Source organism: Mus caroli, unplaced genomic scaffold, assembly GCF_978045245.1.
Source record: "Mus caroli unplaced genomic scaffold, Mus_caroli_1 scaffold_3, whole genome shotgun sequence".
NCBI classification, from domain to species: domain Eukaryota; kingdom Metazoa; phylum Chordata; class Mammalia; order Rodentia; family Muridae; genus Mus; species Mus caroli.
The window spans coordinates 7,705,111-7,725,305 of record NW_028227258.1 but is presented as its reverse complement, the minus strand read 5'-3'; the positions used below and the strand labels follow the sequence as shown (position 1 = coordinate 7,725,305).

The 20,195-nt window shown below is 43.4% G+C and overlaps 1 protein-coding gene across 6 annotated transcripts in view; it reads right to left on the bottom strand.

The window, feature by feature from the left end:
- Nexn (nexilin F-actin binding protein) overlaps positions 1–16,023 on the bottom strand; it is a 29,114-nt gene extending 13,091 nt beyond the window's left edge. Inside the window, exons 1-6 of one of the 6 annotated variants that reach the window (XM_085835396.1) lie at positions 15,819–16,023; positions 5,626–5,698; positions 4,229–4,420; positions 3,664–3,742; positions 3,417–3,565; positions 253–294 (exon numbers count right to left, since the gene is read on the bottom strand). In XM_085835396.1, the coding sequence (XP_085691522.1) occupies positions 253–294; positions 3,417–3,565; positions 3,664–3,742; positions 4,229–4,420; positions 5,626–5,698; positions 15,819–15,970 (687 nt within the window). In that variant the 5' untranslated portion in view covers positions 15,971–16,023. Of the gene's footprint in view, positions 1–252; positions 295–3,416; positions 3,566–3,663; positions 3,743–4,228; positions 4,421–5,625; positions 5,699–14,978; positions 15,095–15,818 lie in introns of those variants that run through there. The other 5 variants (XM_029475376.2, XM_021158561.3, XM_085835399.1 and 2 more) reach the window with 5 other exon arrangements.
- Positions 16,024–20,195: the final 4,172 nt, after the last annotated feature.

Genomic DNA, 20,195 nt, shown 5'->3' with positions numbered 1-20,195 from the left:
CTTTCCATGTTAGTTCAGGAAACGTGTCCCTAAAAGACTCGTGGACGCGGTCTTCACGGCCCACCGGGCAGGCAGAAGCATACTTTCCTTTGAACACACTGCTTGTAAGAGTCAAAGTATACTCTTGCCTTTACAAAACATTGACTTTTGTTATTGTGATATTTATATTCAATAGTGAACTAAAAGCCTCTACATGGCTTTGTGAATCAGGTAATTTTCAGTGAATGTTTCATTAAAGGAAATGTCTGTTACCTCTGATGCGGATTCGGTTCCCGTATTGTTTATGTCCTCAATCTATTGAATGAGAATTTCATATCGTTACATTACATTGAATTTCTGCTTGATGCTTTTAAACATACATCTGAAAGTAATTTATCCATGGCTTCTGGTAAAACTTCAACTTGACTGTGAGCTTACAAGGACTGATTTTTAACTTAGTAGCAATTTAAAGTGAGATATAAAAAAGTGCCCTCTATCCTCTTGCCCCTGAGATAGTAGAAGGAAGATTCATCGCAAGCAATCAAATAGTGGTGACCCTCTGTCTGTCTTTCTTTCTTTCTCATCTTTTATTGAAAGAGTGTTTCTCTGTGTAGCCCTGGCTGTCCTACTCTCCTTGTACACCAGGCTAACCTCAAATTTACAGAGATCTGCCTGCCTCTACCTCTTGAATGCTGGGATTAAAGGCATGTACAACCACACCCAGCCTGTGACCCTATTTCTTATCAAAGATGCCCGGCAAGAATGTAACTGATATGGTAGAAATATCAGGTAGATTTTACAAGGAGGATAGTTCTGGTACTTATAATATTTTCTCATTCTGAATTAGGGAAAGGCCGCCATTTGAAGCACAAGAAACATTGGGTTGGCTTAATGGGCGGGCTGACACCTGAGCAAACTGCTGAGAGAAAATAGGTGATTCTAACAATGTGGTGTCTGAAATCTCAGGAAAAGGAAACATAAGCAACAGACAAGTAAGAACTATTATGAAGTTAAAGTTCGTCAGGATGACTTCTGCAAGTCTAAAGTCAGCCTCACCTATATGTCAAGCTCCAGGCCAGCCAGGGCTACAGTGTCACCATGTCTCAAAAATAGAACAGTAAAATTTAAAATACAACAGTTAATTACAAAATAAACTGTTTTCTAATGAACAATCAAGTAATTCAACAACAACAACAAAAAAAAAAAGACCCAGGAACTCTGAGAAGCCAGACAGTGAGAATACAGGAAAGAGAAAGAGCTCTTTAAATCTAAGTTTCTTATCTCCTCAGCTTTTCCAGGCCCTGGTCTGTGGGCCTTTAATTTTTTGAAGCTTACATTTCTGTTGCTGTTGCTTTCTTTTACTTTTGTTCACTTTAAACCACCATAAGGCAACAAAAGATGCAGTCGTGTATTTTTTTCAACAAACATGGAGAACGATACGTTTATTTGAGGGGTGCTGTGCTACTGGTATAGTCAAAAACAGACATTCACATTCAGTTATTGCTGACTTTCACAAGTTAACACTACATAACTGTTTCTAAACTTTTTTTTCTTTATGTAAAGCAAATTTGTTTCTTCCTCAGATTTCTTTCCCTGCCTCTTCTCAAGATCCCGTCTCCCACCAAGACCATCTCTGTACCAAAAGGATGGACTTAATTTTGTCCATCAGGATTCTTCAGAGTTAACCAGATAATTCACCTACAGGGTTTTCCAATGAACTTTTTTTATTCTAATATCTAATACACAAGGTATATTCCTTTTCAAGTCTTTCTAAGATCCTGCAATCTTAGAATTGGCAATTATCTTGGTGGTCACTTTAACCTTTCTGAGCTCAGGAGCACCTCCCAGCACGCTGGGCTGTCCTGGTAAACTGTGAACAAACATTACACCGTACTACATGAAGTCATGTTAAATTTGAGCGGAAAAGGTGCTTCTATTTGAGAATTAGACTTTCCATATTTACAAGAAGAAGTTACTATTACTACATTGCTGTGGTACTCTTAATTTCCTAGGGCTAAAACATTATTAGCCAGGGTTCTATGGCACCCCACATACAGCAAGTGTTTGCTCTAAACACACTGACTTTTTTTTTCATGATTATATATATATATATATATATATATATATATATATATATACACACACACACATACATACATATATATATGTATGTATGTGTGTGTATGTGTGTAATTTTTTTTTTTTTTTTTTTGGTTTTTTCGAGACAGGGTTTCTCTGTATAGCCCTGGCTGTCCTGGAACTCACTTTGTAGACCAGGCTGGCCTCGAACTCAGAAATCCGCCTGCCTCTGCCTCCCGAGTGCTGGGATTAAAGGCGTGCGCCACCATGCCCGGCATTTTTTTAATTTACTTTTGAACATCTAGTCTTTATTATAGTCAGGCTCACTGAAAGTATAGAAGACAGAAATATATTTTATATATATACACGGTATACTGTGTTAGATGTCACAATGTATATACTTCAGGATTGTTTATAATCTTGATATAACTATAATCTTAACTCCTATATCTACATGCTTAAAATTTTGAATTAAATATAAACATTTAATAATTCTCATTTTATAATTTGACTTCCTTATAAAGTTTCACCATAAAATGAATGTTCACCTTTAATCACTAGAACCTAGAGGCGACCCTGAGGTCCATGGCATTCTTCAGACAAGGATATAAAGCAAAGCGTAGGAAATCCCCAGCCTTCTTAAGGTTAGCGCAGCACACACCATTCACCAGCAAACAAGGAGCTGCTGTCTTCCAGCAGACAATATTTGCAAAATTGAAGTTAATGGATTTTTCAGGCATGCAATAATGCCTTATTTGCATTATCACTTTTCTCTTTAGAAAACAGTAAAGATGAATGGAGCATAGCACATCAACTTAAGGGAGTGGAGAGGCTGCTCAGTGGTTAAGACACCTCTGCATCTCTGTGCTCTCAGAGGACCTGGCTTTGGTTCCTAGCACATGCATGATGGCTCAGCCCAAGGGATTCAATGCTTTTTGACCTCTGTGGACACTGCATGCACATGGCGCATGAGCATATAGGGTAGCACTTACAAATACTGCTATTGAAAAGCCATAATTGTGCTTTGTAATTATGAATAATCTATATGTAAAAATGTCCTAAAGCTTTATAGAACTCTCAAAGATACCAAGAAAAGTTGGGAGTATAGTCAGTTTAAGGAATGTAGAAATAATTAGTAAGATTATACAGAATAAAAATATCACTCCTAAGATAGGCCCATTCTGCCCATACTACTGGGCAACTAACGTGAATATTTTCCTTTTAGATAATATTTTTAGGCTAGCCACTATTAATAAGTTTATACTGTACTAAGTATTTTAATTCAGCAACATCCTGATTAGTTCTCATTTGTTCTGTTAGTTACAGAAATAACCCCCAATGTAGCATTTAGCACCTACCTGCTCCGCTCTTTTTGCTAATTCGCGCTGTATTTTCCTCTTTTCTAACAGATCCTGCTCAATTCTGCGTTTTCTTTCTTCTTCTGTTCTCTTTCTTTGTTCTTCCTGTCTGTGTTTCTCCATTTCATCGAATTTACCTTTAACTGTCCCTAAACACACACACAAACAAAACAAAAAAACCCTTGGATATTTTGTCATGTTTCTTTCTCTTGCAATCTCATTTATATTTAGTCCTCAAGGCTCTCACCTGTTAGCTTTGGGACATAAGCCTTTTCTATTTTAGGAGAACTTTCTTCCTCATCATCAGAAGCAAGCATTTCTTTAATCTAGGTGGTTGAATAAATAAATATGAACACATTTCAAAATTAGACTAGATTATACTAGAATAGCCCCTCTGCCCCACACTGCAGAAGAACCCTCTAGGATATCCCGTGGATTCCTGAAACCACCGATAATGCTGAGTCCTGTGCATGCTGTTTTTTCTTGTATGAAAAATATCTATATATAAGAAAAATATATATTTGGCACAGTAAGAGACAAAGAACAAATAATTATAAAAGGATAGTTATAAAAATATACTGTAATGGAATGTATTTAAAGCTTCAGTTTGCCTCTGGGCTGGATGGTTTGGACCATGGTTGACAGCAGGCAGTGTAGGCAGTGAGAGACCGCAGACAGGGACAGGGGAGCACACGGAAGTCAGCTCACAGACGTGAAAAGCAGTGTTAACCATGGTCTATATGGAATGTTAGTGGGAACAATGCATAAATATGAAGAGCATGAACATTTTCACAAGAATAAAGTAAAATGACCTCCTGCTTTCTCCTGTTCCATTCTCTCTCTCTAATATATTGTTCTTTTCTTCTTTGCTTTTCGTCTCTAGATCGCCTTTGATTTCTTTCTTCCCTGGCCCTCTGCATGGCTTCAAACTTGTCCTTTACATCTCCCTTGCCAAGCTTTGGCACATAGGATTTAGGGACAGGTTTACATGAGGAAAGCAGAATCTTTGTGTTAGAAGAAAATAAAGAAAAGTTTAAAAAGAAGAAATTAGGCAAAGATTAAAAACAAGATACAATATTTATCAAAAGATAGAAATGAGTTTCAACCCTTTATTTGGATCATCACAGCCTGATTAGATATTCTCTAAAACTTAAGTTGAACTTACAGAAAATATGAGAGCAGAAATTTTATTAAATCAAAAATTTTCAGAAACGAAACCCCAGTTAATGGTAGCTTTTTACTGAGGCTGAAGGACAGTACAATATAAAAATCAGATATTGAACTCTAATTAAAAAGTCCATTTTATTTTTCCATCCTATTATTAAAGATGAAAATTAACACCACCCCCCTTAGAAATTAAAAAAGGTCAGTCAGTAAAGTATATGAATTTTGATTGGGCTTTTGAGGTAAGTCCATATTGCAGACAGATAGCTGTGATAGTATAGGCAAAGCTGAAGGCCAGTTCAACCCCACAAGAGGCGATTCCTGTCTCCCGTCGCACCGCCCATATGCAACTTCCAAAACCCCATTAAAGTGTGCAGAGTGGCTACACCAACTACATAGACTAGGCTCTAGAAGGAAAACCCTGAAGAAAGTAAGTCTAATGGGAGACTAGAGAAATGGTTTCCCTGTTCTAAAACTAGCAATGCAGATTCTTCTCATCTTATTTAGAAGTTTGTTTCTGAAAGAAGTTTCTGTAAATAAAATTGAGTGTCAGAATGCCAAACTCTCTGTCCTAATGGTCTGCCACAGATCATGTGGCAGATCTGGCCCTCGTAGTCTCTTAGTTTGTCACTTTGGAGTGTCAGCATCTGGGATCTCTCAATTCTCAGTAACCATAGCCAAGAAACTGAACGGGGAAAAGAGAGGACTCTCACTGCAGTTTTTAGAAGATGCTAAGAGTCCTCCTTCTAAAACTGAAGTATCACCTCCAAAGGTGCAAGCCTCATTAACACAGCATTGAAGGAATCATTTCTAAGACCACTGCGCTTAGAATTCACTGCCTTGCAGAGATTCGGAACCCAGATCAAGTAGTAACCCACAACCGTGCACAAACGGAATCTTCTCTCTTTGTAACCTTATTACAAATATCAAGATGCACAAACACCTAACTGTGACCGTTCCCACAATCCCCAGTTAAACATGTATTATTACTCAGCTCTTCCTGCCTCTCTCCACCCCACTTACACACACACAGAGATTTACTTACCTCTGCCTTTTGCGAAACGTCATTCATGTTTGCTATATGTGGTCTGGGGCTGAAGCCTTGTATATTTTTGTATCTGAAAAAAAAATGATGATGATGATGATGATGGTATTGCTAGGTGTGGTAGCACACACACCTTTATTCCTAGCACTTGGGAGGCAGAGACAGGCAGATCTCTTTGAATTTAATGCCAAATTGGTCTGCATGGAAAGCTTCAGGCCAGCCAGAGCTATAGAGTGAAACCTTGTCTCAGACAAACAAAAGACAATAAAGCCGGGTGTAGTAGCGCACTCCTTTAAGCCCAGCACTTGGGAGGCAGAGGCAGGTGGATTTCTGAGTTCAAGTCCTGCCTGGTCTACAAAGTGAGTTCCAGGACAGTCCAGGCTACACAGTGAAGCCCTGTCTCAAAAAACCATAAATAAATAAGTAAATAAGACAATATTGTTGTGAATTTTAATGACCTTCCCTTTGATATATTTTATCAATGTAAGCTTTTAAAGATACAATTTGTATATATTGTAATATTGTAAATTGTATATATATGTGTGTGTGTGTGTGTAATTTATATTTTAAATTTTAATATATTTATATAGGAATATATAAATTTTGTATTTCACTTCAGAAGTTCAAATAAGTAGTTGTGATAATTTTCAGCTCCGTTAAGACTATATACAGAAAATAAAAGGTTCATGGTTTAAAAAGCCCAGGAAAGTGTAGATAGTCCTGAAGAGCCTGAGGAGCCGTCAAGGGCGCCTGGCAAATGTGTACTGTGGCCTTACTCAGTAGACTGTGCTATAAGCACCAGATAGCGTGAGAATAGTCTGACCATGCTTCCTTTAATTTCATCCTTTTTGTTTCCTTTAAATATGAACATACTTTGATCATAATAGAGCCTTTAAAAATGTCCCTTTCAAGCCAATGGTTGTGATGGTGGTGGTAGTGTACATCTTTAGTTACACTGAATAACAGCTCATTGTATGTGGATCCCTTCACCCAACGAAAAAGATTTTGGTTACATCTCTTTTGGCAATAAAAAAAAAAAAAAAAAAAACAACTGATGTTAAACATCAACATGCAGGCCTTTAAATAGCAATACTTTTCAAATCCCTGAGAATAAAGACCAAGTCATGATTGCTGGATCACATTGTAAGAATGTGTTTAGCAGTTGGGTGATGGTGAACATCTTCAATCCTAGCACTTGGGAGGTAGAAACTGACAGATTTCTGAGTTTGAGGCTTGCCAGGACAGCTAGGGCTACATAGAGAAACCCCATCTCAAAAAACAAAACTATAGCACTAACCAGAAAGTGTGTTTAGCACAGTCAAAGAACAAACTGACTCTCAAAGTGGGGCAAGTGGTTGCATCCCACTAGCACTGGAGGAGAATCTGGGTTGGTCCACCCTTGCCTCTCACTTGATGCCCAGTTCTGGGTTATGGTTATCGTTGTGCTGAACGCTAACTCGTCTTAGTTGGCATTTCTCTGATAACATACGGTACGTTTTCCCACATGCGCACTTTCCACGTGCACATCTTCTTTAGGAAGGTACCTGTAGTCTTTGTTGCTTTGGGGGAGAGTTATTTTGTTCTGTGTTAGAGATAAGGTCTCACTATGTAGCAAGGACTGGCCTAGAGCTCTCGATTCCCTCCAGTCTACCCCCTGGATGCTGGGATTAAAGGCGTGGGCACCACACCCATAATATAATCATCCTTCATTGATAGTATAAAAACAGAGGACTACATTCATTACACGGTGCTTGTTAAGCACCTACTGTGTGTGAGGCTTCTCTGGTAGATGCTAAAGAATGGAACCCCGAATAGACAGGCACTGCCCCTATCTCCTGTTCTTAGTAAATGCCTTGAAACAAGTAGTCAGTCTACTTTCTTTCTGGACAGTCTCAGATTTGAACCAGCTCTCGGACAGAACTGGGGAGCAGCATATATAGCTTGTGGCCTCATTCTGCACTCATAGTCTGTACTGTTCTTACTCCCAGACCCAGCACACTTTATGCTCCCTGCCAAGGTTGCAGGGGATCAGGTGCTTTCTGGAGCTTCCTTCCCACTGTGGTTAAAATAAATCCCATCAGAGAAAGCTTTCAGCATTCACGCGAAAACTGACAAGCCTGAAAGACCTTTTCTTGATTCAATTTCTAGCATCTTCGTGGGCATCCCAGGGCACATGTAGCATGCGTGCTTGTTTGTGCATGCACCTGTGTACTCACATGCACACATGTCTAAGTTTAGAGGTAGAGACAGTCTTTTATTGAACTCAGAGCTCACCGACTTCACAAGGCTAGCCAGCCAGTGAACTCCAGGGACCCACCTGCTTCTCTCCCCAGTGCTGGGTTTGCAGATGTCTGTGCACTCGACTTTTTATGTGGGTGCTAGGGATCGAAACTCAAGCCTTCACATTTGTTCAGCAAATGATTCACTGTCTGAGTCATCTCTAGAGCCCTGTTTCCATTCTCACTATAAACTACCTGGGCAGGACTTTTAAATCAATCTTTTGGAAACCTCAAATTCCAAATATCATGCATCAATCATGCACAGCATTTTGGTACAATATTCACATCTCAACAGTGAGATAGTTGTGACAATCTTTGTCTCATTTTTACCATCTTCCACTTTGAGCTTCTGTATAGTACCAGGCAACAGGTAAGTCCCCAAGCAGGAACTTGCTTTCTATTGCAGAGGCACTTACTGCAACATAACCATGCTTACCAGTTCACGTGTTTTCTAGCTCACAGTAGTCATATATGGCCTATAACATTGATAGTATCCACTCAACAATTCACTTTTCTCCGGAACTTTGGCAACTGTTTTAAAATTATCAACTCCTTTTCAATAGGTGCCAAGGTTCAATGAAAACATAGTTACCATCTCTGCTATAGGGCAAATATTCTAATTTAGTTTCTGTGGAATGTAAAGGTAGAGCTTTAAAGTTCCACAGTAATGCTTAGCAATGATTCTTTTGCCCTGAGTCTCAAGAGTCAGGAGTCTGCTCTCATCCAGGTTCTAACACAGCCCCTTCCTCTCTGTCCTTTTTTTCCTAGAGTCTATTCCTGAGGGTACTGGTAGCATAGTGCCCCATGGGAAAGAGACCTGACCCCAGATAGTCATCTTCTGACCTTCACACAGCACACCCTACTCCCACTCATAGTAATCTTTAAAAGCAAGATAAAATAGATAAACATGGATCCTGAAGAACTGGCTCAGCACTCATACACTGCTTGTGGCTACAGAGGACCTGGGTTCACTTCCCAGCACCTGCATGGCTGATTTCGGCCTATCTGTTAACTATAGTTCCAGAGGCTCCAACACCCTTTTCTAATTTCTGCAAACACCAAGCATGCATGTGGTACACAGACATACATGTATAGGCCAAATGCATGTGATATACAGACATGCATGTGTAGGCAAAATGCCTAGACATATAAAATAAATCTTCAAACTAATATATGTATAAATTCAGAAATGTTCTCTGAGCATCTTTCTATAGTCTGTTAGGGTATTTCCATGGTTCTATTATACAGTGACAAACAGGAGACGCTCTCAAAGAACTGAAAATCTAATAGGATACAATAGAACTATAAAAAATATAAGGCTCTCATTAAAAGTATTTATTCACTTATTTGTGTATGAGTGTGGGCATAGGTTTGAAAACCTCTTTATATCTGGCCTAATAAGAGAAATACATTCTTATATCTGCTTCTACATTCAAATTACTACGACATGTCATCTTAATCAAAATTTATAGAGAAAACATGACCTCACACAGGTTGCATAACTGCATAAGGGTGATGGATGTCCTTAGCCACACAGGACAGGTCCTGAGACCACCTTTTGAGAGTCACTGAACTTAAAGCTATCAAATCAAGTCAATTCCCATTCTAGAAAGTAAAGATTTAGGCTAAGATCTCATTATATTTAGAATGCTAAAGGAAAATTTGCTTAAACTCATTTTGTAACCCAGTAACTGAATACCAGAGGACTTTCTATCTAGGAGCATAGAAGTCTTACTGTTAAAGTGACTTTTGCAGTCTGAACAGCCAGGTGCAATATCCATAGCTGCCATATGGGGGCAACAGCAGCATAACAATGCCATCCTATGAAGTTCTGAATGTAATCCCAGGCAAAGCCCTTGAACTATCAAAGACACGAGCTGTAGAAATGGCTCAGCTGCCCTTCCAGAGGACCCAGGTTCAGTTCCCTGCAAGCATGTGGCAGGCCCCAGGCCACGAGCTGGAGAAATGGCTCAGCTGCTCTTGCAGAGGACCCAGGTTCAGTTCCCCGCAAGCATGTGGCAGGCCCCAGGCATCTCTCACTTGCTGTGCTGGTACGGTTCTCACAGCAAGAAAAGAAACCTTCAGAACAGAACTGGTCAGCACTCTAGGTGTAACACTTCTCATAGATCTTATTCTGCGTGTGTATACATTTGTAACTTTGAATTCAGTCTTGTGTGTGCCATGCATGTGTGTGTCAAAGGACAGGTTCTCGGGCAGTCCTCACCTCTACTTTGTTTAAGGTGGGTTTTCTGGTTGGCTGCTGCATGTGCCATATTCCCTGGCCCATGAGCTTCAAGGATGGGCTTGCCTTGTCTGCTTCCCATCTCCCTTTAGGAGTTTTGGGGATACTGATGTCAAGATCTACCATAGCTTTATTTGGGCTCTGGAGATTTGAACACCGGCCTTCACGCTTGCACATGCTTGCACACTAACTGAACAGTCTTTCCAGCTCTCAGCTCATTGTTTCCTAGGCTGTATGAGCTCAGGGCTTCACATGTATGAACTCAACCTTACCAAGCTACCCTCTTCCCCTCCCTGGAATAACTTGTCCTCAGACCTGTGGTTAACCTCTCCTTTTCCTGTTTTCCTTCACATTTTACATATGCAACCAAAGCATTTCAGCAGCAAACAATGTGCAAAACAAATCTGAAATCAAATGGTGATCATATTGTTACATAATCTCAGGAGAGCAAAAGTGTCCAGACAGTGGCAGCCAGGCAGGTTCTCTTCACTGAATTCAAGTAAATTCTTTGTCTTAGGCCCCTGCCTGTAGCCTTCTTCAGAGACACCAGGAGAGGGCATCAGATCTCATTACAAATGGTTGTGAGCCACCATGTGGTTGCTGGAAACTGAACTCAGGACCTCTAGAAGAGCAGTCAGTTCTCCTAACCGCTGAGCCATCTCTCCAGCCTCTTTCTATTTCTTTTTTTTTTCTTTCAAAGTCTCACTTTGTAGCACTGGCTGGCCTAGAACTCTCTTTGTAGATTAGGCCTGTCCTGGTTTGTAATTTACAGTCCTCTTGCTTCATCCTCCCCAATGTGAGATCACAGTGTCGACTGCCACGAATGGCTTTGTTGGAACTTTTAAATGAAAAGTTAAGTATGTAGATAAATGTTAAATAGGTGTTAAGCGTTAAAACCTAAGTTTTTGAAAGAAACAATGAATTTGTTTTGAACTTCATAAAGTTTAAGGATAAATGTTTATCAATTTTCACTTGTATAAAAACATAGTCAGCTATAGCAAGTGCAAAGCTGTCATTGCAGCACTGGGGATGCTGAGGCAGAAGACTGCTGTGAGCTTCAGGCTACACAAGACCCTGGATCAAAAGAAAAGAAAAGAAAAGAAAAGAAAAGAAAAGAAAAGAAAAGAAAAGAAAAGAAAAGAAAAGAAAAAAGAAAAGAAAAACTTACATATAACCGTCCCTCATTTAATTCATGAAAATTACTAACAGGTAGGATGGCGCATGTCTAGCTCAGCCCTCAGAAGCATGAGGCAGGAAGCACAGGTTCAAGGCCAGTTGGGACAATACAGCTAAGGCCGTATTTTGGTAAAAGGAAAACAAAAGTACATTATAAAGTCTGTCAGATACTTCACCACAGCTCAAAAGCAGGAAATTGGATCTTACCGTCCTGGTGTCCTTCTGTTGCTGCAATAAAACCCTGACTAAAACCAAGGTGGGCAGGGAAAGAGTCGATTTGGCTCACATCTGCGTAAGGCCACTGAAGGGAAGCAGTGCAGGAGCACAAGAAGGGCAGGAGTGGGAGCCGTAAAGAAAGGCTGCACGTGGGCACTGCCCCATCTCTGCCTCTCACTGTTCCTAGCCAGCTTCCTTATGCAGCCCAGGACCACCTGGGTCCTCCTAGGCCAATTAAGACAATCTCACACAGACAAAGCCACAGACCAACCTGATAAAGATCACCTGAGACTCTTTCCAGGTGACTCCAGGCCATTGAGTTTACAGCTAACACAAACTAGGGCATATTGTGAAATAGAGCCCAACCCCCAGCAAACTTACATTGCAGCCTACTTTGACATTCTCCTGTAGTAACTGTTATACCATTATTCCTTTACATGGCAGTAATACTTTTCAAAGTATATTTATCACACTGGAGCCTTGTTAGTTAAACCTGCTATGCTCATCAATGTTGTTAGAGTTTCACACACCAGCCAGGACACAGGGCAAGCTCCTGAGCACGGGGGACAGAGGCCAAGATAACAAACAGTGCTGCGCTGGGATCCACTATCCACTAAAGGAAAACTGGGGACTATTTCAAGAGCAGCCTTGTGCTAACCGCTCAGCTGACATAGCAGGAAGTAAAGTGGGGAGGGTCATACTCCACTAGCCATCACCAAAGCCAGCCAGGACCTTCAGGATCTGTGCTAACTGCTGGAGAGGTCTGGGCTTCCTTGCCTATCTAAAATGGAAGACCGCCCGAGGGCCAGAGTCGGGATGGGGAACCTGGAATTCTGGCTAAAAAGTCATTGGGGTACAGGGAGGTAGAGAAGAACTGATTCCTTTTCACGGCTACTCTAGTTTCACTCTGTTGTGATGAAACAGTCTGACTGAAAGCAACCTGGGAATGAAGGGATGAATTTGACTTACCCACCCAGGTCACAGACCCTCAGGGAGTGCTTATGCTTTGCTGGCTTTTTATAGAGCCCAGGACCACCTGCCTAGGGACCCTCCTGCATCAACAATAAGATAAATTACCCACAGAGATTGCCACAGGCCAATCTACTATAAGCTTTCCTCTCGGAGGACTACGACACACTGAGACAATGGGCAAGCTCAAGAGTCACAAGAATCACTCCTAAAGCTAAGTGAGACGAGAGGTTCTTGAAGTGCTTTCTCTAACCCTCTCCCCATGCGGTCGGAGTTTCACAGTTAAAATCACTCCATTCGTTTATCAGTTCATGGCCGTCTTCCTTCTCCAGGCAACAAGCTGACTGACACACCTCAGTCCATTTACGGTGGCTTCCTCCTCCCACTCCCATAACACTACCTAAGGAGGAGTTTTGTTGTTGTTTTGTTTTTGAGGAAATATCTATTATGTCTCTCTGGCTGTCCTGGAATTACTCTGTAGACCAGGCTGACCTCGAACTCACAGAGATCCTGCTTCTGCCTCTAGAGTGCTGGGATCAAATATGCCACTATACCCAGCTTCCCCCGCTGCTTTCAACTGTGTGTGTGTGAATTTTATGATACAAATCATGATATATAACGAACACTTCTCAGTTTAAGTCCACCCATTCTAGAGTGTAGAAAGCACACTGCCACAGGCACCAACCAGGTAACAAGCCATGGATGTACAAGGCACTGATCTCCATGCCTACAATAACACCATTACCAAAATGTATACCAAAGGGCTAAAGCTATGGCTCAGCAGTCAAGAGCGCTTACGACTTTTGTAGAGGATCAGTTCCAGGGGGTTTGACTCCTTCTCCTGACCTGTGTGGACACTGTAGGCACACAGTGCACACATACATGGAGTCAAAATGTACACAAAAATAAAAAAATACACTACTACAAAATAAGCCATACTACGCAGTGAACATTTTAAAAAGTAACGCCGGACGGTGGTGGCGCACGCCTTTAATCCCAGCACTTGGGAGGCAGAGGCAGGCTTGATTTCTGAGTTCGAGGCCAGCCTGGCCAACAAAATGAGTTTCAGGACAGCCAGGGCTATACAGAGAAACCCTGTCTTGAAAAAAATAAATAAATAAAAAGAAAAGAAAAAATAAAATAAAAGTAACAACTTCAAATGTAATTATAAAAACAGAAGAAAGACCAGAACAGAAAGTATACAAGTGATGTGGGCCAGATTGGTCAAGTAAGAAGAGAAACACGTGATTGTTAGTGGGTGACGTCATTTTCCTCTGACTGATACAAGAAACCAAGATGCTCTGGCTCCACAATGAGGACACCCAGAGACTTCTATACATTCAGGCTTTGGTTCCACGTGTCCACAGTTTGACAGCCACTGACTTCATTCTCATAGGCATGTATAATTGATAGAGTTTTTAAATACTTTTTATTCTTTTGGGGTTTTCAAGATAATAGAGCTTTCTCCCCACAAATGGAGCCTGTCAGTTCAGGCACTTGCTTTCTAAGCAAACTAAATCTCACTATTATGTCTCTATTATATACACTGGTTATCCTAAAACTAGCTATGTAGACCAGGCTGGCCTCAAACTCTCTCTGCATGTAGTTACTCTCTACAATGTACACACATAGTTGCCATGCTTTTCACAAATGAAGCCCCAATCTAAAGCTTCAAGTGAGATTTCAGGGCAAAGTCCTCTCCAAAACCCAGATAGTACATTCCTTGCCTGATGCTAAATATAGTCTTCTCACAATGACATACATTTTGACAATGATCAGCCTTACATGTCAAAAATTTCTAAAATAGCACAGATTCCATTTTAAGGTAAGCAGAAAAATTGCTCCTCTGCTTCTTTGGAAATCTATTAAAACTGAATTGCATCAAAAGCTGCAAGAAGGAAAACTAGATTTAAAATAATTGTGTCGCACTTTTGCATTGTGCTCTCCAAGTCAAATGCTGCAGGTAAAATACAAAATCGTACACAACTCTCCTTAAAGGAGCCCTGAGAAGCACCAGGCAAAGGACAGTGCTGAGCTGGGCCTCAGGGTGCTGGCCTGTAATTCCAACTGCTCTGGAGGCTGGGACGGTCACAGTCCTGCCTGCCGGTACTACCGAGTGAGTTCAAGGCTAGCCTGGAAAACCTAGTAAAATAGATAAGGAAAGAACTTAGAAGCAAGAGAGCTTGCCTAGCAGGCACCAACTACACAGCATGAAATCTGTTTATATTACCACCTCCGCCCCCACGCACAAACAAAAGACTTTCTTTCAGTTAATTATGCACTTTCCCCATACAAACACACCCAAACGCAAAACAAACAAAACAAAAAACCAGAAACATGCAATTTGGATTTTCTTACAGTGGCAGTTCAACATATAAATGAATAATATTGGGGGAAATTTTATGTAGTTCACACAATATCGTGTGACCAAGACAGTCTAAAAACTTCGTTTCACAATACCGGGAACATACTTCTGAGATTCGTGCAATGGGCCGCGGCTCCTATACAAAAGTTGGTTGATGAATGACGCCCGGGTCAGAAAGGTGATTTCTTCGTGGGGCTTCTTTTCTCTGCCTGTCTGTCTTTTTCCAAGGGTAGTCACTTTGTGAGGGCATGCCATATGCTATTTTTACCATGTTATCTACGCTCAACTCCTTGTCCACATTGTGGCCTTAAAAATAAAACGCTTATCTCAAGCCACTGAGCAATCACCTGATCTCTCAATTTGCTCGTTCTTCAGACACACACACACACACACACACACACACACACACACACGAGAGAGAGAGAGAGAGAGAGAGAGAGAGAGAGAGAGAGAGAGAGAGACGCCTGTATGTATGTACATATGCACGTGTATATAGACATATATGTATTATATTACACTTGAACATCCCACATATGAAGCCTTTACTCCGACTTTTAGAGCTAGCTGCTCAACCTCCAAGCGTATCCCTGTCTTGGCATTGGGGAACAATTTGGAGGCCGGGCATGGCAGCCTAATAAATCCTTCATTTCCCCGCTTCCACGAGGACCCATCCGCAATTTCTTTAAAATCTGTGCCACAGCTGGCGGAGTCCGCAGTGGGCACGTGTTGGGTGCCACGGTGAACTCGCCCGCTCAGACCCTAGGGGTCCCGGGCGGAGAGCGTACACACATTCGGCTCATGGAAACACTCTCCCCCAAACTCAGCCGCCCAGATGCAGGTGGAGCAGAACCCCCGCAGCCCAGGCCGCTCCGGCCGAGCGCAGGCTACCCCGAGGGCCCGGAGCCCCGCCGCGTCCGCCCAGCCCAGCCCAGCCCAGCCCTCCTACCCGCCTGCCGCCGCCGGGGCGCCGCTCCTCCCGCTCCGCGCTGCGTGTCGGGCTCTGCGCGCTGCCCCCGCCGCTCCCGCCGCCCGAGCCCGCTGGCCGCCGCGCGCCAGCAGCAAGTTTCCATAAAAGTCCTGGTGCAGCGGCTCCCGCATTCCAGACGGGCCCAGCGCCCGCTGCAGCTGTTCCCGGACCAGGCCAGTCCCCACCCCCACCGCCGCGCAGCAGAGGGTGGAGAGTCACCCAGAAAGAAGAGGGGCGCTGGCTGCCACCGCAGGCTGCCTCCTGGCAACCTGCCGGCCCGCTTCCCTCAGATTCTCTACCTGCCCTAGTAGCCCATAAAACTCACTGACTTCTGGCCAGCTTCCCTTTCCTTCGGAAGGAATGGGGCGACAGCGGGAAAACGCTGAGTCTGTCTGTCGCTCCTCCTTAACCTCGAGGAGAGGTGACTGGAAAAGACGCTCAAGGTAGCGGGATAAGAGTCTGCTCTTAACTCAACGGCTCACCTTTCCTTAGCTGAAGGCAATACAAATCTGCGCTCTCACATCATCTAAAAGCACGACGTGAGTGTTAGGCACAAGCCTGCCAGGAAAACTACACTGGAGCGTGAGAGGCAAGCCCAGCTGAGGCCTGTTTGGATAAAGAGAGGCCCCACTTCACTCCATCAACAGCAACCAACCAAACCGAGGAGCCATAGCTCTATGAGGAGCATGTATGTGTCACAAAACAAGGCCCCGGGGTCACCTCCCAGTGCCACACAACAAAAACAGCATTAGTGAAACAAGTTAGCCAGTGCAGCAGAGGGGGGCGGGGGGCAGGGAGGGGGACCCCAGCACTTAGGAGGGGAAGGCACGAGCAGAGTTCCAAAGCTAATCTTCACTATAGAGAGTCTGAGGACAGCCCGGGCTTCAATAGGCCATCTCTCAGAAATCCTCAAAGAAAAATGAGAGGCACCGAGGTAGGTGACCCAGGGACAAAGGAAACCACTTCTGATTCCATCAGCAGACAGACCAAAGCTCAGGTGATGTTTTTGCTCTTGAATATAGTGGTTTGCCATCCCAGCCCTCACTATCACCAGGAGGGAAATGTCAATAGGAGGTCTGGAGGCCGGCTGGTCCCTTCCACCCTTCAATACCTTCACCTGTTCCATTCATGGGAATGTTGTTCACAGCCCCATACAAGCTCCCTACAGGACCCTTTCCCGTGTCTCCTGGTCTCCTGGCCTAACTTGAGGACGCCCTTTAGCCCTTCGTTTGAAGGGCTCCTCTCCTGGAAGCTCCTCCCAGCGCTCTCCATGTCTACTGCAACGCTCGAGGAGTCTTCCTCACTGTGCACTTATAATTGTATATTTATTCTGATTTAAAAAAAAAAAACTACCTGGAGACCCATGAGAGCTAATTACCCTTCTGAGGGTAGCTCCTCGCTAGGCCCACTTTTTAAAAGATTTATTAATTTATTCATTTTATGAGTACACTGTAGCTGCCTTCAGACACAGCAGAAGAGGGAATCAGATCTCATTACAGATGGTTATGAGCCACCATATGATATGGTTGCTGGGAATTGAACTCAGGACCTCTGGAAGAGCAATCGGTGCTCTTAACCGCTGAGCCATCTCTCCAGCTCTCTATTCTGATTTTTAAAGGATGAGATTTGTATTTCTACCCAATAGCCTCATCAGATCATGCAAAACTGTCCATTTTCTCCATAAACACGGAGAGCATCCCGCTGTGTCTCCAGTAGTGTAACTGTCAGTGGAACATGTTAGAACGTTCTCAATCTGTGGGTCACGTAAGACCATTTACATTATAATTCATAACAGTAGCAAAATTGCAGCTATGAAACAGCAACAAAAATAGTTTTATTTTGGGGAGTCACGACATGAGGAACTGTATTAAAAGTCGCAGCACTAGGAAGGTTGAAAACCGCTGGGAAGAGTCTCAATGAGGGAATGTGTGATACAGTCCACCTGTCTCTTAATTGGGTACGTTAGGTGGCGAGATGCACCTTCAGGTGGACTCTGTTCTGTCCTGGCTCTGAGTCCTGGACTGTGTGGAAGAGGAGGAGGCTGTGGGTAAACACACATGCATTCACTCACTCTGCCTTTTCTTTAAAGACAGGGTCTCACTATGGCACCTTAGCTGGCCTGGAGCTGGGTATGTAGTCCAGGCTGGCCTTGGCTGTGATTAACTCTGGATCACCACATCTGGTCCCCTATCTTTCTCTGCTTTTGACCGTGAACATGGCTATGAGTAACCCAAAATGATGGACTGTGACCTGGAACTGAGCTCAGTAAAGCCATTGTCCCTTCCGTTGTGAGAATCTTCCAGCCGTAGAAAGGATGACTGTGACACGGAGCACAGAAAGGCTGCCTGTCCCCAGTATTCCATCATCCATTCAACATGACCAGTCACAGACATCCGACTGCAGTGACAGCAGGCACTCCTGCTCTCAAGGAACACAGACTCCTGATGGAGGAGGATAGAAGCGCACCTGGGAATTAGGCTGTGTCTCTCGATGGCCAGTCTCCTGCGAGTCTCAAGGACAGCCCGGGCTTCAATAGGAGGCAGCCCATTAGTGCTTCTCTTACTGTAACAAGCCACCCGAGGCTGTGTAACTCCACAGTTACTCATGGTTTACTTCGCTCATTATTCTAGAACGTGGTGGTGGGATTGGCTTGAGCATGATGTGGACATGGGTTCAGGTGGCACCCGTTAGCACAGAATTTGTGGGAGAGATCACATATAGAGATGGGAAGGCGTGGTGTAGGAGGGGCCGCTAATGGCCACTGTAGATGCCGGTGCTTCTTTGTTTTGCACATGTGTGGTGTGTATGCATGCATGTATTAAAATGCGTGCGGATGCACATGTGTGCATGTGGAGGCCAGAGAACACTTTAGGTGCTGTTTGCTTAGGAAGAGCATCCGCCTTCTTGAGTCTCTGACTGGCCTGGAGCTCAGTTAGTCAGGCTGAACAGCCAGCTACAGGGATGTCCTGCCTCCTCCTCCCCAAGTGAGCGCTGCCATGCCTGGCATCTGTACACTAGGTAATGAGAGCTGATCTTGGGTCCTCATGATGGCAAGGCAGGCACTTTTCTGACTGAATTCTCTCCTCAGCCCTAGCAGCCCCTCCCCGAAAGGGCTTAAAGGTTCTACTACGGTTTATCACCACAGAGGACTCAGCACCCACACACAGTTTACATGAATGAAAAGAGCCCTATCTCCACCCCAGGAGGCAGAGAGCTATGTAAAGAGTTTACGACGTGAATACCTGGGAAAGAACTGCTCCACAGAAGGATCCTATCTAACAAGTGCTAGGAAAAATAAGGAGGCTCGTGTGGGTGAAGTCTAAGACATGACTGGTAAAATAATGGCAGCAAGGTGGGCAGGAGCTGACATGCCGATGTTCTGGTGGGCAACATAGGAATTCTGATTCCACTCTAAGACACGGAGCCACGAGGGGATCTTGGACAGAGTAGTGGCACACTATGTCCTGATTGCAGTTCCTTTGACTTAGCTCAAGTGTTGCACATAGACAATCGCGGTGAGGGAGGAGACAGGAGACAGAGGAAGAGGGGTCTGCAGAACCAAGATGAAAGGCCACAGCGTTTGCTGATGGAAAGGGAGGGAGTGGGGCTGCTTAGCTTCTTCTCAAACAGAACTAGCAGGCCTTAGGCTTTTTTTTTTTTTTTTTTAGTTTTTCAAGACAGGGTTTCTCTGTATAGCCCTGGCTGTCCTGGAACTCACTTTGTAGACCAGGCTGGCCTCAAACACAGAAATCCGCCTGCCTCTGCCTCCTCTGCTGGGATTAAAGGCGTGCACCACCAACCCCGGCTTCGGAGACAGGTTTCTGACCTTCAAAACGTGGAAAACTCTTTTGGTTGGGAATACTTCTGGCAGCCAACAGTTGGTGGAAATCAAGATAGGCTAAGTTTTGAAATCTAAATCTGGGATTACTAGAAACTCAAGATTTGTAAATATGTATATGAATTCCTGCTGTGTTTATCCTGAATCAACTGGGTCTGTTCCCAACCTGTTTTAGTTGTATTTTACGGTCCTGGGATTCAAACCCTGGACCCCACGTGTATTGAGTGAGCACTCGACCACTGAGCTGTACCTTCAGCCTTCTTTCAAATTAGACAAACATCACAATTCACACAGAAGCAATGTTAAGGCTTTGGAATGAATCAATAAAGGCAAATAGCTTATAACTATTTGCCATCAAGACTTAGAGTACAACTGTAATATAGTAGGTACAAACACAAAGCAAGGGAAGAGTCTCCAGTCACTGTTCCTTGTATTTCTAGGCATTTTTCACCTTTAAAGTAAGGGTTGCAGGGGTGGAGAGATGGCACAGAGGTTAAGAGCGTTGACCGACTGCTCTT